We start from the raw sequence: 27049 nt of genomic DNA, 5'->3' as shown, positions 1-27049 counted from the left end.
GGAGAGGGAGAGATTGGTAGGTAATGTACCTGGAAGCAGGATTCCCGAGGCGAGACACTCCATGACTCTACGTAGGGCTTCCCCTGCACCCAGCGGCCGGTTACACGTGGCTATGGCCTTCTCACAAATCAGCTCCAGGGGCTTGGGATGAGAGGGAGAGAGATCAAGGTTAAGTTCAGGATTAAGTTCAAGTAAGGACAGAGAGATCAGAACAGCTGTTAGTGACACACAACCCACTTTTGTTCGGAGAGATCTTTGTTAATGGACACATTGAAGAATACCTATATGCTGGAGTTTCTTTATTTTTCAAATGCAGTTTATTATTTTCTCCTTGCGACTGGGAATATGCTGGATGTGCAAACTACACCTGTACACTAGTGATGTGTGGGTTGACTCATAACCTGCAGTCCCCATGGTTATATCAGCGGGTTGACTCATAACCCGCAGTCCCCACGGTTATATAGGCGGGTTGACTGATAACCCTCAGTCCCCACGGTTATATAGGCTGGTTGACTCATAACCCTCAGTCCCCACAGTTATATCAGCGGGATGACTCATAACCCGCAGTCCCCAAGGTTATATAGGCTGGTTGACTGATAACCCTCAGTCCCCACAGTTATATCAGCAGGTTGACTCATAACCCACAGTCCCCACGGTTATATAGGCGGGTTGACTCATAACCCGCAGTCCCCACGGTTATATAGGCGGGTTGAATCATAACCCGCAGTCGCCACGGTTATATAGGCGGGTTGACTCATAACCCGCAGTCCCCACGGTTATATAGGCGGGTTGACTCATAACCCGCAGTCCCCACGGTTATATAGGCGGGTTGAATCATAACCCGCAGTCCCCACGGTTATATAGGCGGGTTGACTCATAACCCGCAGTCCCCACAGTTATATCAGCGGGATGACTCATAACCCGCAGTCCCCACGGTTATATAGGCTGGTTGACTCATAACCCTCAGTCCCCACAGTTATATCAGCGGGTTTACTCATAACCCACAGTCCCCACAGTTATATCAGCGGGTTTACTCATAACCCGCAGTCCCCACGGTTATATAGGCGGGTTTACTCATAACCCGCAGTCCCCATGGTTATATCAGCGGTTTGACTCATAACCCTCAGTCCCCACAGTTATATCAGCGGGTTGACTCATAACCCGCAGTCCCCACAGTTATATCAGCGGGTTGACTCATAACCCGCAGTCCCCACAGTTATATCAGCGGGTTGACTCATAACCCGCAGTCCCCACAGTTATATCAGCGGGTTGACTCATAACCTGCAGTCCCCACAGTTATATCAGTGGGTTGACTCATAACCCTCAGTCATATCAGCGGGTTGACTCATAACCCTCAGTCCCCACAGTTATATCAGCGGGTTTACTCATAACCCACAGTCCCCACAGTTATATCAGCGGGTTTACTCATAACCCGCAGTCCCCACGGTTATATAGGCGGGTTGACTCATAACCCTCAGTCCCCACGGTTATATCAGCGGGTTGACTCATAACCCTCAGTCCCCACAGTTATATCAGCGGGTTGACTCATAACCCGCAGTCCCCACAGTTATATCAGCGGGTTAACTCATAACCCGCAGTCCCCACAGTTATATCAGCGGGTTGACTCATAACCCGCAGTCCCCACAGTTATATCAGCAGGTTGACTCATAACCCGCAGTCCCCACAGTTATATCAGCGGGTTGACTCATAACCCTCAGTCATATCAGCGGGTTGACTCATTTATATCAGCGGGTTGACTCATAACCCGCAGTCCCCACAGTTATATCAGCGGGTTTACTCATAACCCGCAGTCCCCACAGTTATATAGGCGGGTTGACTCATAACCCTCAGTCCCCACAGTTATATCAGCGGGTTTACTCATAACACGCAGTCCCCGCGGTTATATAGGCGGGTTGACTCATAACCCTCAGTCCCCACGGTTATATAGGCGGGTTTACTCATAACCCACAGTCCCCATGGTTATATCAGCGGGTTGACTCATAACCCACAGTCCCCACGGTTATATAGGCGGGTTGACTCATAACCCGCAGTTCCCACGGTTATATCAGCGGGTTGACTCATAACCCGCAGTCCCCACGGTTATATAGGCGGGTTGACTCATAACCCGCAGTCCCCACGGTTATATAGGCGGGTTGACTCATAACCCACAGTCCCCACGGTTATATCCACGGGGCAGGTGGGTTTAGGGTCACGAAATATTGTGTGGATGGAGGGCGGGTGGCGGGTTGAATAAAGAGAAAACAATGCCTTTAAAAAAACTATGTATCATTTTTGTGTTAATTGATATCTGTAGGCTACATTGAGGTTTTTCTTTCATTATTTTAGGTTATCTGTCATTAGTGGGTAAGCCTAAAATTTAGGGCCTAACTGTACGTTCACCAAATAGCCTACACGCCAATCACCAAATACCCTACACGCCAATCACCAAATACCCTACACGCCAATCACCAAATAGCCTACACGCCAATCACCAAATAGCCTACACGCTAATCACCAAATAGCCTACATGCTAATCACCAAATTTTCTACACGCCAATCACCAAATAGCCTACACGCCAATCACCAAATAGCCTACACGCCAATCACCAAATAGCCTACACGCCAATCACCAAATAGCCTACACGCCAATCACCAAATAGCCTACACGCTAATCACCAAATAGCCTACATGCGAATCACCAAATAGCCTACACGCCAATCACCAAATAGCCTACACGCCAATCACCAAATAGCCTACACGCCAATCACCAAATAGCCTACACGCTAATCACCAAATAGCCTACACGCTAATCACCAAATAGCCTACACGCCAATCACCAAATAGCCTACACGCTAATCACCAAATAGCCTACACACTAATCACCAAATAGCCTACGCGCTAATCACCAAATGCTTTTGGGAACGGACAGAAAAAGTTAACATAGATCCACGAAGGCAAAAAGCACAATGTTGGAGTTTACTTCAATAAGAGAAAAGCTGTGAAATGTAGAGTTGAAAATAAAGAGAAGGGAGGACCAGAAAGTCATGTTTGGGAAAGATTAGGTGAAGTGGTAAAAGAGGATGATGACAGTGTTGTGTGGTGATTGTGAGGCGCTATACACATTCAACAGGATCGGACTTCAAATAGGCCTATGACAGGTCAAGGGAACTGTAGCCTACTGTTCAGATGAGTAAAATGGTAACTGAAATCTGGACACTGACTGTAGGTCTATAACCTCTCACAGAGCCTTAACATTAACTCCTGCAGAATGAAACATTTCTTGCACTAAAATGATACACCAAATGTAGGCTACATTTTTACTGGGGAACAGCAGTGGAGAAATATGATTTATTTATTTCAGTATCTTGAGAGAACATGAATGTGCAGTTAGATACCGCCTGTAGAAGTGCTATATTTATCAGCATCATAAAAGCTGATAGTATTTCAACCACATTAAATATGCATTCAAGCAGAACTGAAATCTTGTCATTTTTCTAATTCTGTAGAGAAAGTCTTTCCAGTTTTTTTAGGGTGCATTTTCTCCTCCGTTTCATAAACGTCTTTGCTCCGAGAAAGAAGCAGAGATGACAGGGAAAACTTTACCAATGTCAACTAGATTGAAACATTCATTCTATCATTTATGACATTATTCTGGTGAGTAAACATTTATTTAGTCTTCTAGGTCAACATATAATGACAGAAGAGACGCTGCATCTACAGTATCTAATTAAACACAAGTTGACTAACAAATAGTCTACCAAAATGTCGGACATTATAACCAGAAACATATCTAAATCAGGCAAAAAAAATCCTGCTAATATTTTCTATATTTGCTGGTTAGGGTCGGGCGCAGGCCTCAGATTTTCACATGTAGTCAGGCGGTTACATTTACATTTAAGTCATTTAGCAGACGCTCTTATCCAGAGCGACTTACAAATTGGAAAGTTCATACATATTCATCCTGGTCCCCCCGTGGGAATTGAACCCTGGTCCCCCCGTAGGAATTGAACCCACAACCCTGGCGTTGCAAGCGCCATGCTCTACCAACTGAGCCACATGGGACCAGTTGTGGGTTGTACCCCTTTCAACTGTGACAGACTGTGTACAGACAAACTCACCCATCCTTTGAGTGGCTCCCAGGCTGGCAGTCTATTGCTCATGTCTCTCAGGATCCTGAGGATGATGACACATGACTTCAAGCCGTTTACTCTGGCCTGAGAGGAGAGGGAGAGGAGGTAACAACGATATGAGTACTACTGTATAATGTCAGTAAATGAAACGTTAGTAAATGGAGCCGAATAGCCTGAAACTAAGTTGTGGTTTTTGTTGCTTTGTTGAGTTGAGAGTGGTAGAAAAAAGGTTTACAATTATGACAGTCACGCAGGTTTCAGAACAGCCAAATGAAAGGTAAGCATTGACAATTATGACAGTCACGCAGGTTTCAGAACAGCCAAATGAAAGGTAAGCATTGACAATTATGACAGTCACGCAGGTTTCAGAACAGCCAAATGAAAGGTAAGCATTGACATTTATGGTAGTCACGCAGGTTTCAGAACAGCCAAATGAAAGGTAAGCATTGACATTTATGACAGTCAGGCAGGTTTCAGAACAGCCAAATGAAAGGTAAGCATTGACATTTATGGTAGTCAGGCAGGTTTCAGAACAGCCAAATGAAAGGTAAGCATTGACAGAACACAATTGAGAGATTAAATGAATGAGTCATTTTTGTATGAGAGAAATTGATTGTTTTAGCATATTTTGTCAGTCAGGAAGGTTTCAGAATAGCCAAAAGAAACAATTGCTTTTGTAGCCTTACAATTATCTCGCTCTCTCTCTCTCGGCAAATGTACTACACAGTGCACGATTGAGAGATTAAATTAATTAGTCATTTTTGTATGAGAGAAATTGATTGTTTTATCATAAGAATGTTTTCAATTATAGTTTGCAGATAGCTGCCATTTCAAATAAATTCTATATTTTGATTCATTTGATTGATTAATTAGATTATTTTGATTCATTCATGTTCCTATGATCATAAGGCTACAATAACAATGGAGAGGTTAAGTAGAACTGAGAGCCAACCTGGAACCATTTGGCATGTCGCAGAGCCGCCAGGGCCAACAGACATCTGTGCCTGTCCAGCATGTCTGCAGGGTCGGACAGCTCAACACCCTCCACTGGTGAAATAAGAATGGGATATATATTTATACACTGTACACACTACCGCTCAAAAGGGTCACTTTGGGGTCACTTAGAAATGTCCTTGTTTTTGATAGAAAAGCACATTTTGGTCCATTAAAATAACATCAAATTCATCAGAAATACAGTGTAGACATTGTTAATGTTGTAAATGACTACTGTAGCTGGAAATGGCAGATTTTTTATGGAATATCTACATAGGCGTACAGAGGCCCATTATCAGCAACCATCACTCCTGTGTTTCAATGGCACGTTGTATTAGCTAATCCAAGTTGATCATTTTAAAAGCCTAATTGATCATTAGAAAACCCTTTTGCAATTATGTTAGCACAGCTGAAAACGGTTGTTCTGATTAAAGAAGCAATAAAACTGGCCTTCTTTAGACTAGTTGAGTATCTGGAGCATCAGCATTTGTGGGTTTGATTACAGGCTCAAAATGGCCAGAAACAAATAATTTTCAGAAGAAGCTCATCAGTCTATTCTTGTTCTGAGAAATGAAGGCTATTCCATGCAAGAAATTGCCAAGAATCTGAAGATCTCGTACAACAATGTGTACTACTCTCTTCACAGAACAGCTCAAACTGCCTCTAACCAGAATAGAAAGAGAAGTGGGAGGCCCCGGTGCACAACTGAGCAAGAGGGCAAGTACATTAGAGTGTCTAGTTTGATAAACAGATGCCTAACAATTCCTCAACTGGCAGCTTCATTAAATAGTACCCGCAAAACACCAGTCTCAACGTCAACAGTGAAGAGGCAACTCCGGGATACTGGCGTTCTAGGCAGAGTTCCTCTGTCCAGTGTTTGTGTTCTTTTGCCAATCTTAATCTTTAATTTTTATTGGCCAGTCTGAGATATGGCGTTTTCTTTGCAACTCTGCCTAGAAGAACAGCATTCCGGAGTCGCCTCTTCACTGTTGACGAAGAGACTCGTGTTTTGCGGGTACTATTTGATGAAGCTTCCTGACTGATGTCTTGAGATGTTGCTTCAATATATCCACATCATTTTCCTTCCTCATGATGCCATCTATTTTGTTAAGTGCACCAGTCCCTCCTGCTGCAAAGCACCCCCCACAACATGATGCTGTCACCCCCGTGCTTCACGGTTGGGATGGTGTTCTTCGGCTTGCAATCCTCCCCCCTTTTCATCCAAACAATGATGGTCATTATGGCCAAACAGTTCTATTTTTGTTTCATCAGACCAGAGGACATTTCTCCAAAAAGTATGATCTTTGTCTCCATGTGCAGTTGCAAACCGTAGTCTGGCTATTTTATGGCGGTTTTGGAGCAGTGCCTTCTTCCTTGCTGAGTGGCCTTTCAGGTTATGTCAATATAGGACTTGTTTAAATGTGGATATAGATACTTTTGTACCTGTTTCCTCCAGCATCTTCACAAGGTCCTTTGCTGTTGTTCTGGGATTGATTTGCACTTTTCGCACCAAAGTACGTTCATCTCTAGGAGACAGAACGCGTCTCCTTCCTGAGCGGTATGACGGCTGCATGGTCCCATGGTGTTTATACTTGGGTACTATTGTTTGTACAAATGAACGTGGTACCTTCAGGCGTTTGGATATTGCTCCCAAGTATGAACCAGACTTGTGGAGGTCTACAATTTTTTTCTGAGGTCTTGGCTGATTTCTTTTGATTTTCCCATGATGTCAAGCAAAGAGGCACTGAGTTTGAAGGTAGGCATTGAAATACATCCACAGGTACACCTCCAATTGACTCAAATGATGTCAATTAGCCTATCAGAAGCTTCTTAAAGCCATGACATAATTTTCTGGAATTTTCCAAGCTGTTTAACGTAAACTTCTGACCCACTGGAATTGTGATACAGTGAATTATAAGTGAAATAATCTGTCTGTAAACAATTGTTGGAAAAATTACTTGTTACGCACAAAGTAGATGTCCTAACCAAATTGCCAAAACTATTGTTTGTTAACAAGAAATTTGTGGAGTGGTTGAAAAACGAGTTTTAATGACTCCAACCTAAGTGTATGTAAACTTCTGACTTCAACTGTATCTTAAATTTTTTAATCAGATTGTGAGTCAATATAACTAGTGTTATATTATTTATTGACTGATTATGGCTTTTGTTTTAAGTGAATTCCTGAACCTGTGATCAGAAACAAGCTACATAGGCAACATGTATTCATGGTATTGCCCCTATCTATCTTAATAGAATTTAAAGCAGAAGTGCATTCATATCTATCATTCTATTTAAATGGAGTGGCTCTCAATGCAGGTGTGTCATCCAGAGTGGGCAACATTAAACCCTTGAAATGATTATGTTCTTTCAGCTGAGTACAGACAGAACTAGGACTGATGGTCAGTTCATAGACATTACCATCCAAAGTGGCAAGGCATGGCAGGCGATTTTACACCCTTAGAGCTAAATGTCTGTTGAGACCAAACCAATCACATTGTTTCCATCTTCATATCAATCGTGCCTCACTTTCTAATCAATGCAACGGTATTCGACCCTGGAAATGTCTGTGTTCTTTCAGCTGTGTACAGGCTGTACACAGCTGTACACTGAAGACACACTGTGTACAGACAGCCACCCAGACAAATGCAGCCTGGGTTCATACCAATTGATGGGATGAGTTCCCGTTGCCAATGAGTTGCTGTGTAATATTGAGCCGTTCCTGACTGGGACAGGGTCCTTGACCCGTCTGTCGCTCGCTAGAAATACGTTGGGTACGAGAGGGGCTTGTCGTTCACTGTGATGTACAGCCATACCCGTATCAACTCTTATTTAGACCTTACTGTCGAGCAGGATGGAGCGGCAACATGATGGATGGCTCCGGTATTGATTTGTCGGGTCTAGATTTCTCCCTCCCTCCCTTTGAAATTTGTTTCCTTTTGGAATTGACTGGATTTTAACCCCATCTCTGTCTCTCATGCAATCTCATCTTGCTTAGTCAGGGATAGTGAGGTCCTGTTTAGTTAACCCTGCAGTTGTTTAGTTAGCCCTGCAGCTGTTTAGTTAGCCCTGCAGCTGTGTTTAACTAGCCCTGCAGCTGTTTAGTTAACCCTGCAGCTATTTAGTTAGCCCTGCAGTTGTTTAGTTAGCCCTGTAGCTGTTTAGTTAGCCCTGTAGCTATTTAGTTAGCCCTGTAGTTGTTTAGTTAGCCCTGCAGCTGTTTAGTTAGCCCTGTAGTTGTTTAGTTAGCCCTGCAGCTATTTAGTTAGCCCTGCAGTTATTTAGTTAGCCCTGCAGTTGTTTAGTTAGCCCTGCAGTTGTTTAGTTAGCCCTGCAGCTGTTTAGTTAACCCTGCAGCTATTTAGTTAGCCCTGTAGCTGTTTAGTTAGCCCTGTAGCTGTTTAGTTAGCCCTGTAGCTGTTTAGTTAGCCCAGTAGTTGTTTAGTTAGCCCTGCAGCTGTTTAGTTAGCCCTGCAGCTGTTTAGTTAGCCCTGTATCTGTTTAGTTAACCCTGCAGCTGTTTAGTTAGCCCCGCAGCTGTTTAGTTAGCCCCGCAGCTGTTTAGTTAGCCCCGCAGCTGTTTAGTTAGCCCCGCAGCTGTTTAGTTAGCCCCGCAGCTGTTTAGTTAGCCCCGCAGCTGTTTAGTTAGCCCCGCAGCTGTTTAGTTAGCCCCGCAGCTGTTTAGTTAGCCCCGTAGCTGTTTAGTTAGCCCCGTAGCTGTTTAGTTAGCCCTGTAGCTGTTTAATTAGCCCTGCAGCTGTGTTTAGTTAGCCCTGCAGTTATTTAGTTAACCTCGTAGCTGTTTAATTAGCCCTGCAGCTATTTAGTTAGCCGTGCAGTTATTTAGTTAGCCCTGTAGCTGTTTAATTAGCCCTGCAGCTGTTTAGTTAGCCCTGCAGTTATTTAGTTAACCCTGCAGCTGTGTTTAGTTAGCCCTGCAGCTGTGTTTAGTTAGCCCTGTAGTTGTTTAGTTAGCCCTGTAGTTGTTTAGTTAGCCCTGTATCTGTTTAGTTAGCCCTGCAGCTGTGTTTAGTTAGCCCTGCAGCTGTGTTTAGTTAGCCCTGTAGTTGTTTAGTTAGCCCTGCAGCTGTTTAGTTAGCCCTGCAGCTGTTTAGTTAGCCCTGTAGCCGTGTTTAGTTAACCCTGTAGCCGTGTTTAGTTAACCCTGTAGCCGTGTTTAGTTAACCCTGTAGCCGTGTTTAGTTAACCCTGTAGCCGTGTTTAGTTAACCCTGTAGCCGTGTTTAGTTAACCCTGTAGCCATGTTTAGTTAACCCTGCAGCTGTTTAGTTAGCCCTGCAGCTGTGTTTAACTAGGCCTGCAGCTGTGTTTAGTTAGCCCTGTAGCTGTTTAGTTAGCCCTGTAGCTGTTTAGTTAGCCCTGTAGCTGTTCAGTTAGCCCCGCAGCTGTTTAGTTAGCCCTGCAGCTGTTTAGTTAGCCCTGTAGTTGTTTAATTATCCCTGCAGCTATTTAGTTAGCCGTGCAGTTATTTAGTTAGCCCTGTAGCTGTTTAATTAGCCCTGCAGCTGTTTAGTTAGCCCTGTATCTGTTTAGTTAGCCCTGCAGCTGTGTTTAGTTAGCCCTGCAGCTGTTTAGTTAGCCCTGCAGCTGTGTTTAGTTAGCCCTGCAGCTGTGTTTAGTTAGCCCTGTAGTTGTTTAGTTAGCCCTGCAGCTGTTTAGTTAGCCCTGCAGCTGTTTAGTTAGCCCTGTAGCCGTGTTTAGTTAACCCTGTAGCCGTGTTTAGTTAACCCTGTAGCCGTGTTTAGTTAACCCTGTAGCCGTGTTTAGTTAACCCTGTAGCCGTGTTTAGTTAACCCTGTAGCCGTGTTTAGTTAACCCTGTAGCCATGTTTAGTTAACCCTGCAGCTGTTTAGTTAGCCCTGCAGCTGTGTTTAACTAGGCCTGCAGCTGTGTTTAGTTAGCCCTGTAGCTGTTTAGTTAGCCCTGTAGCTGTTTAGTTAGCCCTGTAGCTGTTCAGTTAGCCCTGTAGCTGTTCAGTTAGCCCTGTAGCTGTTCAGTTAGCCCTGCAGCTGTTTAGTTAGCCCTGTAGTTGTTTAGTTAGCCCTGTAGTTGTTTAGTTAGCCCTGCAGCTGTTTAGTTAGCCCTGCAGCTGTTTAGTTAGCCCTGCAGCTGTTTAGTTAGCCCTGTAGCTGTTTAATTAGCCCTGCAGCTGTGTTTAGTTAGCCCTGCAGTTACTTAGTTAACCTCGTAGCTGTTTAATTATCCCTGCAGCTATTTAGTTAGCCGTGCAGTTATTTAGTTAGCCCTGTAGCTGTTTAATTAGCCCTGCAGCTGTTTAGTTAGCCCTGCAGTTATTTAGTTAACCCTGCAGCTGTGTTTAGTTAGCCCTGCAGCTGTGTTTAGTTAGCCCTGTAGTTGTTTAGTTAGCCCTGCAGCTGTTTAGTTAGCCCTGCAGCTGTTTAGTTAGCCCTGCAGCTGTTTAGTTAACCCTGTATCTGTTTAGTTAGCCCTGCAGCTGTGTTTAGTTAGCCCTGCAGCTGTGTTTAGTTAGCCCTGTAGCTGTTTAGTTAACCCTGTAGCCGTGTTTAGTTAACCCTGTAGCCGTGTTTAGTTAACCCTGTAGCCATGTTTAGTTAACCCTGTAGCCATGTTTAGTTAACCCTGCAGCTGTTTAGTTAGCCCTGCAGCTGTGTTTAACTAGGCCTGCAGCTGTGTTTAGTTAGCCCTGTAGCTGTTTAGTTAGCCCTGTAGCTGTTTAGTTAGCCCTGTAGCTGTTCAGTTAGCCCTGCAGCTGTTTAGTTAGCCCTGTAGTTGTTTAGTTAGCCCTGTAGTTGTTTAGTTAGCCCTGCAGCTGTTTAGTTAGCCCTGCAGCTGTTTAGTTAGCCCTGCAGCTGTTTAGTTAGCCCTGTAGCTGTTTAATTAGCCCTGCAGCTGTGTTTAGTTAGCCCTGCAGTTATTTAGTTAACCTCGTAGCTGTTTAATTATCCCTGCAGCTATTTAGTTAGCCGTGCAGTTATTTAGTTAGCCCTGTAGCTGTTTAATTAGCCCTGCAGCTGTTTAGTTAGCCCTGCAGTTATTTAGTTAACCCTGCAGCTGTGTTTAGTTAGCCCTGCAGCTGTGTTTAGTTAGCCCTGTAGTTGTTTAGTTAGCCCTGCAGCTGTTTAGTTAGCCCTGCAGCTGTTTAGTTAGCCCTGCAGCTGTTTAGTTAACCCTGCAGCTGTGTTTAGTTAGCCCTGCAGCTGTGTTTAGTTAGCCCTGCAGCTGTGTTTAGTTAGCCCTGTAGCTGTTTAGTTAGCCCTGCAGCTGTTTAGTTAGCCCTGCAGCTGTTTAGTTAGCCCGCAGCTGTTTAGTTAGCCCTGCAGCTGTGTTTAGTTAGCCCTGTAGTTGTTTAGTTAGCCCTGTAGTTGTTTAGTTAGCCCTGCAGCTGTTTAGTTAGCCCTGCAGCTGTTTAGTTAACCCTGTATCTGTTTAGTTAACCCTGTAGCCGTGTTTAGTTAACCCTGTAGCCGTGTTTAGTTAACCCTGTAGCCGTGTTTAGTTAACCCTGTAGCCGTGTTTAGTTAACCCTGTAGCCGTGTTTAGTTAGCCCTGCAGCTGTGTTTAGTTAGCCCTGCAGCTGTGTTTAGTTAGCCCTGCAGCTGTGTTTAGTTAGCCCAGTAGCTGTGTTTAGTTAGCCCTGCAGCTGTGTTTAGTTAGCCCTGCAGCTGTGTTTAGTTAGCCCTGCAGCTGTGTTTAGTTAGCCCTGCAGCTGTGTTTAGTTAGCCCTGCAGCTGTGTTTAGTTAGCCCTGTAGCTGTGTTTAGTTAGCCCTGCCGCTGTGTTTAGTTAGCCCAGTAGCTGTGTTTAGTTAGCCCTGCAGCTGTGTTTAGTTAACCCTGTAGCTGTTTAATTAGCCCTTTAGCTGTGTTTAGTTAACCCTGCAGCTGTGTTTAGTTAGCCCTGCAGCTGTGTTTAGTTAGCCCTGCAGCTGTGTTTAGTTAGCCCTGCAGCTGTGTTTAGTTAGCCCGGCAGCTGTGTTTAGTTAGCCCGGCAGCTGTGTTTAGTTAGCCCTGCAGCTGTGTTTAGTTAGCCCTGTAGCTGTGTTTAGTTAGCCCTGTAGTTGTTTAGTTAGCCCTGCAGCTGTTTAGTTAGCCCTGCAGCTGTTTAGTTAGCCCTGCAGCTGTTTAGTTAACCCTGTATCTGTTTAGTTAGCCCTGCAGCTGTGTTTAGTTAGCCCTGCAGCTGTTTAGTTAGCCCTGTAGCTGTTTAGTTAGCCCTGCAGCTGTTTAGTTAACCCTGTATCTGTTTAGTTAACCCTGTATCTGTTTAGTTAACCCTGTAGCCGTGTTTAGTTAACCCTGTAGCCGTGTTTAGTTAACCCTGTAGCCGTGTTTAGTTAACCCTGTAGCCGTGTTTAGTTAACCCTGTAGCCGTGTTTAGTTAACCCTGTAGCTGTGTTTAGTTAACCATGTAGCTGTTTAGTTAGCCCTGCAGCCGTGTTTAGTTAGCCCTGTAGCTGTTTAGTTAGCCCTGTAGCTGTTTAGTTAGCCCTGTAGCTGTTTAGTTAGCCCTGCAGCTGTGTTTAGTTAGCCCTGCAGTTATTTAGTTAACCTCGTAGCTGTTTAATTAGCCCTGCAGCTATTTAGTTAGCCGTGCAGTTATTTAGTTAGCCCTGTAGCTGTTTAATTAGCCCTGCAGCTGTTTAGTTAGCCCTGCAGTTATTTAGTTAACCCTGCAGCTGTGTTTAGTTAGCCCTGCAGCTGTGTTTAGTTAGCCCTGTAGTTGTTTAGTTAGCCCTGCAGCTGTTTAGTTAGCCCTGTAGCTGTTCAGTTAGCCCTGCAGCTGTTTAGTTAACCCTGTATCTGTTTAGTTAGCCCTGCAGCTGTTCAGTTAGCCCTGCAGCTGTTTAGTTAACCCTGTATCTGTTTAGTTAACCCTGTAGCCGTGTTTAGTTAACCCTGTAGCCGTGTTTAGTTAACCCTGTAGCCGTGTTTAGTTAACCCTGTAGCCGTGTTTAGTTAACCCTGTAGCTGTTTAGTTAGCCCTGCAGCTGTGTTTAGTTAGCCCTGCAGCTGTGTTTAGTTAGCCCTGCAGCTGTGTTTAGTTAGCCCTGTAGCTGTGTTTAGTTAGCCCTGTAGCTGTTTAGTTAGCCCTGCAGCTGTGTTTAGTTAGCCCTGCAGCTGTGTTTAGTTAGCCCTGCAGCTGTGTTTAGTTAGCCCTGCAGCTGTGTTTAGTTAGCCCTGCAGCTGTGTTTAGTTAGCCCTGTAGCTGTGTTTAGTTAGCCCTGCAGCTGTGTTTAGTTAACCCTGTAGCTGTTTAATTAGCCCTTTAGCTGTGTTTAGTTAACCCTGCAGCTGTGTTTAGTTAGCCCTGCAGCTGTGTTTAGTTAGCCCTGCAGCTGTGTTTAGTTAGCCCTGCAGCTGTGTTTAGTTAGCCCGGCAGCTGTGTTTAGTTAGCCCTGCAGCTGTGCTTAGTTAGCCCTGTAGCTGTGTTTAGTTAGCCCTGTAGCTCTTTAATTAGGCCTGCAGCTGTGTTTAGTTAGCCCTGCAGCTGTGCTTAGTTAGCCCTGTAGCTGTGTTTAGTTAGCCCTGTAGCTGTTTAGTTAGCCCTGCAGCTGTGTTTAGTTAGCCCTGCAGCTGTGTTTAGTTAGCCCTGCAGCTGTGTTTAGTTAGCCCTGACATAGAGGGCCAAGGATGTTTTACAGGCCAATGTAGCCATGCTGTTGACAACATTACATGCTACAGGGCAGCTGAGGCAGCATAGTAGGGTGAAGAATCACTATGGCCGCCACTAAACATCTACCACTTTTCTTTTGGCTTGCAGGAAGACATGTCAATACCGATTTGGGACTACATGAGCCTTATATGGCCCAGACTGTGTGCCTGTGCCTGTCTATTTGGTTTGAACAAGAAGTATTGTCTTATGCATGTATTGTCTCCCCAAGGTGGAGGAATACAGGCTCAGGGAGGAGCAGGGAGCATGGATATATTCACTGATCAAGCTTACCGTGTCCCAGAGGAGTGCTGCTAACAACACTGCTGCTGCTGCTCGACACCCCTTTATATTCCTCTTCCCCCTACCCCCATTTCACCACCTCAGTTGGAGGGGGGAAGAGACAACAGACAAACATAAACAGTAAAACAGCAGCTAGGTTTTACTCAGACGTGCGTGTGGTACCTTGTTCATCCGTGGTACTTTGTTCATCCGTGTCGCTGTCTTCTCTCATCTGTGGAGAGCTGAGGGTGACCTTCAGGGTGAGTTTGGGCTCCGTCGTGCTACACACCAAGATGGCCGCCTCTGGCACGCATCGGTGCACCTCGTACTTCTCCTCTGTTAGCTTCTATTAGGGGTCAGAGTTCAATCACAGAGGTCAAGGGTTAAAAGTCATAGCCAGGATAAACTGTACTTGAACGTTGACTGGGTCATTACGTTCTCAGCTGGTCTCAGTCCAGGCTGTGAAAGCCGTTAAGAGCAACACTACATTACACCAACACTACATTACACACACAAGCACTTGTGCGTGCACTCACATACTACGTACAGACACTTACGAGCACACACATCCACTCACAGCCAATGCATTTACAAAACAGATTATAAGAAGAGTGGGGGAGAACAAAAGAGAAAGAAAAAAATGTGATTGATGTAGAGGCTGAAAGCTAGATCTGAAGTGGAGGCTGAAAGCTAGATCTGACGTGGAGGCTGAAAGCTAGTTCTGAAGTGGAGGCTGAAAGCTAGTTCTGACGTGGAGGCTGAAAGCTAGATCTGACGTGGAGGCTCAAAGCTAGTTCTGGTGTGGAGGCTGAAAGCTAGTTCTGGTGTGGAGGCTGAAAGCTCGTTCTGACGTGGAGGCTGAAAGCTGGTTCTGGTGTGGAGGCTCAAAGCTAGATCTGACGTGGAGGCTCAAAGCTAGTTCTGGTGTGGAGGCTCAAAGCTAGTTCTGATGTGGAGGCTCAAAGCTAGTTCTGGTGTGGAGGCTCAAAGCTAGTTCTGGTGTGGAGGCTGAAAGCTGGTTCTGGCGTGGAGGCTGAAAGCTAGTTCTGACGTGGAGGCTGAAAGCTAGTTCTGACGTGGAGGCTCAAAGCTAGTTCTGGTGTGGAGGCTCAAAGCTAGTTCTGGTGTGGAGGCTCAAAGCTAGTTCTGGTGTGGAGGCTCAAAGCTAGTTCTGGTGTGGAGGCTCAAAGCTAGTTCTGGTGTGGAGGCTCAAAGCTAGTTCTGGTGTGGAGGCTCAAAGCTAGTTCTGGTGTGGAGGCTCAAAGCTAGTTCTGGTGTGGAGGCTCAAAGCTATTTCTGGTGTGGAGGCTCAAAGCTAGTTCTGGTGTGGAGGCTCAAAGCTAGTTCTATCGCTATTAATTCCTCACACACAGTTATGATGTGTGTCTCCTATTTATGCATCTTCCCTAATACACACACTAATACACACACTGATACACACTCACACACAGTTAAGATGTGAGCGCCAGTCCTTTTTATTAAGTCTCTCCTCATATAAGGGAAATAAATTACCGCTGGCCCCAGTGATCCAGCTTAAGATCAGATTATGAATTTTAGAGTGTCAGCAGCACTCAGACAGCCACAAACACATGGATACACACACACACACATAAACGAGTGCACTGTCATAAATACACGCACACACTACCAACAATACATAAAAACAGACACACACAAGGATACACAGCCAGTCTCTCTCTAGGCTGTATCCTAGTGTATTCAGTCTCTCTCTAGGCTGTATCCTAGTGTATTCAGTCTCTCTCTAGGCTGTATCCTAGTGTATTCAGTCTCTCTCTAGGCTGTATCCTAGTGTATTCAGTCTCTCTCTCTAGGCTGTATCCTAGTGTATTCAGTCTCTCTCTCTAGGCTGTATCCTAGTGTATTCAGTCTCTCTCTCTAGGCTGTATCCTAGTGTATTCAGTCTCTCTCTCTCTAGGCTGTATCCTAGTGTATTCAGTCTCTCTCTCTAGGCTGTATCCTAGTGTATTCAGTCTCTCTCTCTAGGCTGTATCCTAGTGTATTCAGTCTCTCTAGGCTGTATCCTAGTGTATTCAGTCTCTCTTTATGCTGTATCCTAGTGTATTCAGTCTCTCTCTCTAGGCTGTATCCTAGTGTATTCAGTCTCTCTCTAGGCTGTATCCTAGTGTATTCAGTCTCTCTCTAGGCTGTATCCTAGTGTATTCAGTCTCTCTCTAGGCTGTATCCTAGTGTATTCAGTCTCTCTCTAGGCTGTATCCTAGTGTATTCAGTCTCTCTCTCTTTAGGCTGTATCCTAGTGTATTCAGTCTCTCTCTCTAGGCTGTATCCTAGTGCATTCAGTCTCTCTCTCTCTAGGCTGTATCCTAGTGTATTCAGTCTCTCTCTCTCTAGGCTGTATCCTAGTGTATTCAGTCTCTCTCTCTCTAGGCTGTATCTTAGTGCATTCAGTCTCTCTCTCTCTCTAGGCTGTATCCTAGTGTATTCAGTCTCTCTCTCTCTAGGCTGTATCCTAGTGTATTCAGTCTCTCTCTCTCTAGGCTGTATCCTAGTGTATTCAGTCTCTCTCTAGGCTGTATCCTAGTGTATTCAGTCTCTCTCTCTAGGCTGTATCCTAGTGTATTCAGTCTCTCTCTAGGCTGTATCCTAGTGTATTCAGTCTCTCTCTAGGCTGTATCCTAGTGTATTCAGTCTCTCTCTAGGCTGTATCCTAGTGTATTCAGTCTCTCTCTAGGCTGTATCCTAGTGCATTCAGTCTCTCTCTCTCTAGGCTGTATCCTAGTGCATTCAGTCTCTCTCTCTCTAGGCTGTATCCTAGTGCATTCAGTCTCTCTCTCTCTAGGCTGTATCCTAGTGTATTCAGTCTCTCTCTCTCTAGGCTGTATCCTAGTGCATTCAGTCTCTCTCTCTCTCTAGGCTGTATCCTAGTGTATTCAGTCTCTCTCTCTTTATGCTGTATCCTAGTGTATTCAGTCTCTCTCTAGGCTGTATCCTAGTGTATTCAGTCTCTCTAGGCTGTATCCTAGTGTATTCAGTCTCTCTCTAGGCTGTATCCTAGTGTATTCAGTCTCTCTAGGCTGTATCCTAGTGTATTCAGTCTCTCTCTCTCTAGGCTGTATCCTAGTGCATTCAGTCTCTCTCTAGGCTGTATCCTAGTGTATTCAGTCTCTCTCTAGGCTGTATCCTAGTGCATTCAGTCTCTCTCTAGGCTGTATCCTAGTGTATTCAGTCTCTCTCTCTTTATGCTGTATCCTAGTGTATTCAGTCTTTCTCTCTCTAGGCTGTATCCTAGTGTATTCAGTCTCTCTCTCTCTAGGCTGTATCTTAGTGCATTCAGTCTCTCTCTCCCTAGGCTGTATCCTAGTGTATTCAGTCTCTCTCTCTCTAGGCTGTATCCTAGTGTATTCAGTCTCTCTCTAGGCTGTATCCTAGTGTATTCAGTCTCTCTCTAGGCTGTATCCTAGTGTATTCAGTCTCTCTCTAGGCTGTATCCTAGTGTATTCAGTCTCTCTCTCTAGGCTGTATCCTAGTGTATTCAGTCTCTCTCTAGGCTGTATCCTAGTGTATTCAGTCTCTCTCTAGGCTGTATCCTAGTGTATTCAGTCTCTCTCTAGGCTGTATCCTAGTGTATTCAGTCTCTCTCTAGGCTGTATCCTAGTGCATTCAGTCTCTCTCTCTCTAGGCTGTATCCTAGTGCATTCAGTCTCTCTCTCTCTAGGCTGTATCCTAGTGCATTCAGTCTCTCTCTCTCTAGGCTGTATCCTAGTGTATTCAGTCTCTCTCTCTCTAGGCTGTATCCTAGTGTATTCAGTCTCTCTCTCTCTAGGCTGTATCCTAGTGTATTCAGTCTCTCTCTCTCTAGGCTGTATCCTAGTGTATTCAGTCTCTCTCTCTCTCTAGGCTGTATCCTAGTGTATTCAGTCTCTCTCTCTTTATGCTGTATCCTAGTGTATTCAGTCTCTCTCTAGGCTGTATCCTAGTGTATTCAGTCTCTCTAGGCTGTATCCTAGTGTATTCAGTCTCTCTCTCTCTAGGCTGTATCCTAGTGCATTCAGTCTCTCTCTAGGCTGTATCCTAGTGTATTCAGTCTCTCTCTAGGCTGTATCCTAGTGCATTCAGTCTCTCTCTAGGCTGTATCCTAGTGTATTCAGTCTCTCTCTCTTTATGCTGTATCCTAGTGTATTCAGTCTTTCTCTCTCTAGGCTGTATCCTAGTGTATTCAGTCTCTCTCTTTATGCTGTATCCTCGTGCATTCAGTTGGAGGCTGACATGGTGTGGTTGTTGAACTGTGCAGCGAGCCACAAAGGACCAATCTGCATTCCATGAAACTGTGATCTAAAGCACAGGGATCTCGTGACACTGTCCTGAGACACAGGATCACCATGCATGACACTGTCCTGAGACACAGGATCACCATGCATGACACTGTCCTGAGACACAGGATCACCATGCATGACACTGTCCTGAGACACAGGATCACCATGCATGACACTGTCCTGAGACACAGGATCACCATGCATGACACTGTCCTGAGACACAGGATCACCATGCATGACACTGTCCTGAGACACAGGATCACCATGCATGACACTGTCCTGAGACACAGGATCACCATGCATGACACTGTCCTGAGACACAGGATCACCATGCATGACACTGTCCTGAGACACAGGATCACCATGCATGACACTGTCCTGAGACACAGGATAACCATGCATGACACTGCCTCTTTAACCCGCCTGAGACTGCCTGACTGCCTGCCTCTTTGACTGGTCAGTTAACATGCCAGGGGAGAGGACAGAGGGCAATGAGAGAGGGGGAGAGAGGAGATGGAAATGGGCAATAAATAGGCCATAGTGGCGAAGTAATTACAATTTAGCAATTAACACTGGAGTGATAGATGTGCAGATGAGGATGTGCAAGTAGAAATACTGGTGTGCAAAAGAGCGGAAAAAACAAATATGGGGATGAGGTTGGTCGTAGGTTGGATGGGCTATTTACAAATGGATTATGTACAGCTGCATCGATCGGTAAGCTGCTCTGACAGCCGATGCTTGAAGTTAGTGAGGGAGATATAAGTCTCCAGCTTCAGTGATTTTTGCAATTCGTTCCAGTCATTGGCAGCAGAGAACTGGAAAGAAAGGCGGCCAAACAGGTGTTGGCTTTGGGGATGACCAGTGAGATATACCTGCTGGAGCGCGTGCTACGGGTGGGTGTTGTTATCGTGACCAGTGAGCTGAGATAAGGCGGAGCTTTACCTAGCATAGACTTATAGATGACCTGGAGCCAGTGGGTTTGGCGGCGAATATGACGCGAGGGCCAGCTGACTTGGCATACAGGTCGCAGTGGTGGGTGGTATATGGGGCTTTGGTGACAAAACTGATGGCACTGTGATAGACTGCATCCAATTTGCTGAGTAGAGTGTTGGAGGCTATTTTGTAAATGACATCGCCGAAGTCAAGGATCGGTAGGATAGTCAGTTTTACGAGGGTATATTTAGCAGCATGAGTGAAGGAGGCTTTGTTTGCGAAATAGGAAGCCGATTCTAGATTTGATTTTGGATTGGAGATGCTTAATATGAGTCTGGAAGGAGAGTTTACAGTCTAGCCAGACACCTAGGTATTTGTAGTTGTCCACATATTCTAAGTCAGACCCGTCCAGAGTAGTGATGCTAGGCGGGCGAGCAGGTGCGGAAAGCGATCAGTTGAAGAGCATGCATTTAGTTTTACTAGTGTTAAAGAGCAGTTGGAGGCCACGGAAGGAGTGTTGTATGGCATCGAAGCTCGTTTGGAGGTTTGTTAACACAGTGTTCAAAGAAGGGCCAGATGTATACAGAATGGTGTCATCTGCGTAGAGGTGGATCAAAGAATCACCCGCAGCAAAAGCGATATCATTGATATATACAGAGAAAAGAGTCAGCCTGAGAATTGAACCCTGTGGCACCCCCATAGAGACTGCCAGAGGTCCAGACAACAGGCCCTCCGATTTGACACACTGGACTCTATCTGAGAAGTAGTTTGTGAACCAGGCGAGGCAGTCATTAGAGAAACCATGGCTGTTGAGTCTGACGATAAGAATACAGTGATTGACCGAGTCGATGGCCAGGTCGACGAAGATGGCTGCACAGTACTGTTTTTAATCGATGGTGGTTATGATATCATTTAGGACCTTGAGCGTGGCTGAGTTACACCCGTGACCAGCTCGGAAACCAGATTGCATAGCTGAGAAGGTACGGTGGGATTCGAGATGGTCGGTGATCTGTTTGTTCACTTGGCTTTCGAAGACCTTTGAAAGGCAGCATGGATATAGGTCTGTAACAGTTTGGGTCCAGGGTGTCTCCCCCTTTGAAGAGGGGGATGACCGCGGTAGCTTCCCAATCTTTAGGTATCTCAGACGATACGAAAGAGAGGTTGAACAGACTACTAATAGGGGTTGCGACAATGGCGGTGGATAATTTTAGGAAGAGAGGGTCCAGATTGTCAAGCCCAGCTGATTTGTAGGGATCCAGATTCTGCAGCTCTTTCAGGACATCAGCTGTCTGGATTTGGGGGAAGGAGAAGCGCAGGGGCTTGGGCCAGCTGTTGGTCGGGGTTGGGGTAGCCAGGTGGAAAGCGTGGCCAGCCATAGAGAAATACTTGTTGAAATTCTCAATTATCGTAGATTTGTCAGTGGTGACAGTGTTTCCTAGCCTCAGTGCAGTGGGCAGCTGAGAGGAGCTGCTCTTATTCTCCATGGACTTTACAGTGTCCCAAAACTTTTTGGAATTAGTGATGCAGGATGCAAATTTCTGTTTGAAAAAGCTAGCCTTTGCTTTCCTAACTGACTGTGTATATTGGTTCCTGACTTCCCTGACAAGTTGCATATCGCGGGGACTATTCAAAGCTAGTGCAGTGCGCCACAGACAGGGCCTATAAGACATTTCCTAAAATACATTTCCTATAAGACAGCGCCTATAAGACAGCGCCTATAAGACAGCGCCTATAAGACAGCGCCTATAAGACAGCGCCTATAAGACAGCGCCTATAAGACAGCGCCTATAAGACAGCGCCTATAAGACAGTATCTATAAGACAGCGCCTATAAGACAGCACCTATAAGACAGCGCCTATAAGACAGCGCCTATAAGACAGCGCCTATAAGACAGTTCCGTATAAAACAGGGCTTATAAGACAGTTCCTATAAGACAGGTATACCTGTCTATGTAGCTAAGTAAGTATAACCTTAACTACATATGTGCACGTACGCGAGCGTGTGTGTTTTCTGTTCCTGCCGTGCATGTGTTTTACTAATTAGGAAATCTCCTGGCTGACACTTCTATATTAATTACACATGCTAGCAGTGTATTAATACAACAGTAACTTCTCCTCTCTCTGCTTCTGTTGCTGCCCTCTCCACGACGTATTCCCCTAGCCTACTCTCTGCTTCTGTTGCTGCCCTCTCCACGACGTATTCCCCTAGCCTACTCTCTGCTTCTGTTGCTGCCCTCTCCACGACGTATTCCCCTAGCCTACTTTCTGCTTCTGTTGCTGCCCTCTCCACGACGTATTCCCCTAGCCTACTCTCTGCTTCTGTTGCTGCCCTCTCCACGACGTATTCCCCTAGCCTACTCTCTGCTTCTGTTGCTGCCCTCTCCACGACGTATTCCCCTAGCCTACTCTCTGCTTCTGTTGCTGCCCTCTCCACGACGTATTCCCCTAGCCTACTCTCTGATTCTGCCCCTAGCCTACTCTCTGATTCTGCCCCTAGCCTACTCTCTGATTCTGCCCCTAGCCTACTCTCTGATTCTGCCCCTAGCCTACTCTCTGATTCTGCCCCTAGCCTACTCTCTGCTTCTGTTGCTGCCCTCTCCACGACGTATTCCCCTAGCCTACTCTCTGATTCTGCCCCTAGCCTACTCTCTGATTCTGCCCCTAGCCTACTCTCTGATTCTGCCCCTAGCCTACTCTCTGATTCTGCCCCTAGCCTACTCTCTGATTCTGCCCCTAGCCTACTCTCTGATTCTGCCCTGCCCATTGTGACTTTACAGAGCACACACTTTTACAGGATGGATGGTGCTGGGTGTTGGGGTAAGGAGGACTGACTGACTTCTTACAGGATGGATGATGCTGGGGTAAGGAGGACTGACTGACTTCTTACAGGATGGATGATGCTGGGGTAAGGAGGAATGACTGACTTCTTACAGGATGGGTGATGCTGGGGTAAGGAGGAATGACTGACTTCTTACAGGATGGATGATGGTGGGGTAAGGAGGAATGACTGACTTCTTACAGGATGGATGATGCTGGGGTAAGGAGGAATGACTGACTTCTTACAGGATGGGTGATGCTGGGGTAAGGAGGAATGACTGACTTCTAACAGGATGGATGATGGTGGGGTAAGGAGGAATGACTGACTTCTTACAGGATGGGTGATGCTGGGGTAAGGAGGAATGACTGACTTCTTACAGGATGGATGATGCTGGGGTAAGGAGGACTGACTGACTTCTTACAGGATGGATGATGGTGGGGTAAGGAGGACTGACTGACTTCTAACAGGATGGATGATGGTGGGGTAAGGAGGACTGACTGACTTCTTACAGGATGGATGATGCTGGGGTAAGGAGGACTGACTGACTTCTTACAGGATGGATGATGGTGGGGTAAGGAGGACTGACTGACTTCTTACAGGATGGATGATGGTGGGGTAAGGAGGACTGACTGACTTCTAACAGGATGGATGATGGTGGGGTAAGGAGGACTGACTGACTTCTTTGGGCCAGTATTTACTACATTACAAAAGTCCATCTACCTTTTGCACACAGGTGTTGAGTGTTTATTACCAACAGAAGGAGAATACATGAGCCGAATGTGCCACAGTATGTGTGTGTGTGTGTGTGTGTGTGTGTGTGTGTGTGTGTGTGTGTGTGTGTGTGTGTCTCACTCTCTCTTACCTGTATCTGCAGCGGCAGGTTATCACAGACAGTACACAGCAGTGTCTCTGTAGGTTTCTCTCTACACATCAGCACCAGCTCCAGGTCCATGTCCTGTTTGATGAGCAGACCTTTAGCCACCAGGCCAATCCTCATCACGCCACACAGAACACCTCCACTGGGCTCACTGAGGATAACAGACAGATTTACACTCTAAACATTTAAACCACCTATTAGACCTAGGTCATCCCAAAAACCTCATCAAATCAACAAGATCATAAAAATATGTCAGGACCTGAAGACCAAAAATGTTAGTCTAACCAGCAGTCACCAGACAGCCCCTTATATCCCAGCATGCATCGGTTAGAACCAGATGCCCACCTGCTGCCGCAGTCTGTGGAGTCATCTGGGCTGGCTCTGGGACTAAGACTGGGGTCGTCGTTAGGGTTATCGTTATGGTCACAGCTACCATCCTTTGGCACCGGGCTGTCTGTGGGGTTGGGCTGGCCGACTGCTGCGTCGGACTGACCGTCTGTCTGGCCGACTGCTGCGTCTGTCTGGCTGTTGCTCTGCACTGATTGAACGTTGCTCTGGTCTATCCAATCAGAGACGTGCTTGAGGGCACCCTCCACGGTGGACACCAGGGTCTGGACCGCCTCCAGTTCAGACGATGATGGGTAGACGGAGGAGTGCTTGGCCATGACGTGACGGTCATCATTACCGAACGAACGGAAGGACCTCTGTGGGGGAGAGTAAAGAACACAATGAACTCACCCTCATAATAACACAATAAAAGTCTAAGGCACGTTCTCCCATACACACATCCCCCCACAGGGATGGCGTGCATCTCACAGATGAGGGAAACAACCTTTTCCTTGAGAGTCTGAGAGCTGATCTTTCCTCCGTTGTAGCAAGACACACACAGTAGTACACACCACCACACTCACTGCCACTTGCCAGCCACTCCACGAACCCAAAGGCTCCACCTTATAAATTATAATGAGTGTGTGTGTGTGTGTGTGTGTGTGTGTGTGTGTGTGTGTGTGTGTGTGTGTGTGTGTGTGTGTGTGTGTGTGTGTGTGTGTGTGTGTGTGTGTGTGTGTGTGTGTGTGTGTGTGTGTGTGTGTGTCAGGAGGGGACTGTCAAAACTATAAACAAAAGAATGGTCAAAGTATTTCTTCCGGGAGGGAGAAACAACAATGTTCTGATCCACAAGCGGTAACTTTAATCATTACACTATGAATCCTGTTCTTAACTCATTGACTTCCGACAGACCATTTAAATGTCTGGAAGTGTTCGTTCCAAAATGATTTTGTTCATTCACTCAGTTGTGAATGCACGTTTATTTCTCTTGCTTGGTTAAAATACAATAGTCTAAAACAGTTGATTTGTTGAAAACAGACTAATTTAATCACGTAGTTAACAAGCATTTCCTTTTCTTTTGACTGCACCCTACTGCAAGCAGGCTGCAACCTGATTCAAATTGCTGTGGCTAACATTAGCTAGGCTCAGGGTTAAGGTTAGGAGTTATATTAAAGGGTTAAGATTAGGGTTAGAGGAAGGGATAGCTAACATGCTAAGCAGTTGCAAAGTAGCTAAAAAGTAGTAAGTAGCTGCAAAGTTGTCCATGATGAGATTCACTCAACTTTTGGGTTGCTAGACATTCACGTTATATGCCTGTCCTTCCATGCAGATCAACCACCCTCGTTTTTGCCTCAAAGGAGAATTTTCCTATTTCTGAAGTAAATCTCTATTTTTGAAGTAAATGGCATGTTATAGAAGGATCCAGACACTTTTTCTGTGATTTGTCTTGATTTTGAGAAGCAAGACAAATCAATCACTTCCTCATTGCTCATTGTTGTACAGTAACAGGGCACCAAAACGTTAACTAGGTAACATTAGCTAGTTAGCTACCTAGCTAATCAAAATATCTGATAACGCACCACCTGACAACGCACCACCTGACAACGCACCACCTGACAACGCACCACCTGACAACACACCACCTGATAACACACCACCTGATAACACACCACCTGATAACACACCACCTGATAACACACCACCTGATAACACACCTCCTGATAACACACCACCTCAGACGAGAGAATAAGCTGAAATATAGGAATTTTACTCAGTCTTATCGTACTAAAACTTAAATAATTCTGAATTTAAAAAGTAAACTTTAAACAAACAAACATTCTATGTTCTTGCACTTTATAGATATGACATAAATAAAGTATAAGGATAGGGGGCAGCATTTTCGCTTTGGATGAATAGCGTGCCCAGAGTGAACTGCCTCCTACTCTGTCCCAGAGACTAATATATGCATATTATTAGTAGTATTGGATAGAAAACACTCTGAAGTTTCTAAAACGTTTGAATTATGTCTGTGAGTATAACAGAACTCATATGGCAGGCAAACTTCCAAACAGGAAGTGGAAATTCTGAGGCTGGTTGATTTTCAACTCATCGCCTATTCAAATCCCAGTGAGATATGGGTTTGTTTTCACTTCCTACGCCTTCCACTAGATGTCAACAGTCTGTAGAACGTTGAATAAAGCCTGTACTGTGATGTGGGGCCGGATGGCAGCTGTTTGAGTCAGTGGTCTGGCAGATTGCCAGTTCCTGGTCACGCGCATTCCAAATGACATCGTCTTGCTTTCCACACTTCTAGAGACACAAAGGAATTCTCCGGTTGGAACGTTATTGGATATGTATGATAACAACATCCCGAAGATTGATTCTCTACTTAGTTTGACCAGTTTATTCGACCTGTAATATTACTTTTTCCGCATGGATCTGCGCGAGCGTTTGGACACGTGTACTACACATGCTAGCAAAAGTAGCTACTTAGACATAAATAATTGACATTATCGAACAAAACAACAATTTATTGTGGAACTAGGATTACTGGGAGTGCATTCTGATGAAGATCATCAAAGGTAAGGGAATATTTATGATGTAATTTCGTATTTCTGTTGACTCCAACATGGTGGAGAAATGTTTTTTTATATTTGAGCGCCGTCTCAGATTATTGCATGGTGTGCTTTTTACGTAAAGTTTTTTTTAAATCTGACAGCGGTTGCATTAAGAACAAGTGTATCTTTAATTCTATGTAAAACATGTATCTTTCATCAAAGTGTATGATGAGTATTTCTGTTATTAGTTGTGGCTCTCTGCAATTTCTCCGGATATTTTGGAGGTATTTCTGAACATGGCGCCAATGTAAACTACGATTTTTGGATATAAATATGCACATAATCGAACAAAACATACATGTATTGTGTAAAAGGATGTCCTATGAGTGTCATCTGATGAAGATCATCAAAGATTAGTGATTAATTTTATCTCTATTTCTGCTTTTTGTGACTCCTATCTTTGGCTGGGAAAATGGCTGTGTTTTTTGGACTTGGCGGTGATCTAACGTAATCATATGTTGTGTTTTCACTGTAAAGCATTTTTTTTTTTTATCGGACACGATGGGTAGATTAACAAGATGTTTATCTTTCATTTGCTGTATTGGACTTGTTAATGTGTGAAAGTTACATATTTCTAAAAAATATTTTTGAATTTCCCGCGCTGCCTTTTCAGCGGAATGTTGTGGGGGGGTTCCGCTAGCGGAACGCCTGCGCTAGAAAGGTTAAGTAGCTAGAGGTTTTAAGTATAAGGAGACTTGAAGAAGAGCCTGAATCACCAACACGGCACATACAGTAATATTATCAATAACAGATCCTATACAGTAGACATGTTTAATGGCCTTTTAACACCGTGTTGAAATAGAAGTCCTCTGGGAGTTGTCACCACTCGGTCACACGCCACGAGGTTCGGCTGCACTGTCAACTATCTACACACAGGAGCAGTCACATAAAAAGGGTGAATAATTGAACAGTATTTCTGTATTCCAAGCAGTTGGAGTGGTCCGTGGACACTTAAGGAACAGTCATGTCGAGTTTGTTTCATTTGTTGACCTCATGAGGGACAAGAGACACATTACTGTATCTTTGTTTGTATACACTTCTCAATTATGGGGTTTGCATCTGAATGTTGTATAAAATGAATGATTGAGTATAAGAATACTTTTGGAAAAATAACAATGTGATCTTACTCTTCT

General features: G+C 45.0%; 1 protein-coding gene across 1 annotated transcript in view; it reads right to left on the bottom strand.

The window, feature by feature from the left end:
* LOC120044907 (spermatid perinuclear RNA-binding protein-like) overlaps nucleotides 1-27049 on the bottom strand; it is a 189124-nt gene that overhangs the window by 33819 nt on the left and 128256 nt on the right. The window contains exons 4-9 of the mRNA XM_038989638.1: nucleotides 23317-23675; nucleotides 22957-23122; nucleotides 14236-14398; nucleotides 5083-5177; nucleotides 4119-4214; nucleotides 30-141 (exon numbers count right to left, since the gene is read on the bottom strand). Coding sequence (XP_038845566.1) covers nucleotides 30-141; nucleotides 4119-4214; nucleotides 5083-5177; nucleotides 14236-14398; nucleotides 22957-23122; nucleotides 23317-23675 — 991 coding nt within the window. The remainder of the gene's footprint in view (nucleotides 1-29; nucleotides 142-4118; nucleotides 4215-5082; nucleotides 5178-14235; nucleotides 14399-22956; nucleotides 23123-23316; nucleotides 23676-27049) is intronic.

This window comes from Salvelinus namaycush, chromosome 3 (assembly GCF_016432855.1).
Source record: "Salvelinus namaycush isolate Seneca chromosome 3, SaNama_1.0, whole genome shotgun sequence".
NCBI lineage: Eukaryota > Metazoa > Chordata > Actinopteri > Salmoniformes > Salmonidae > Salvelinus > Salvelinus namaycush.
Note: the sequence above shows the minus strand (reverse complement) of the source record. Positions and strands in the feature narration are given on the sequence as shown.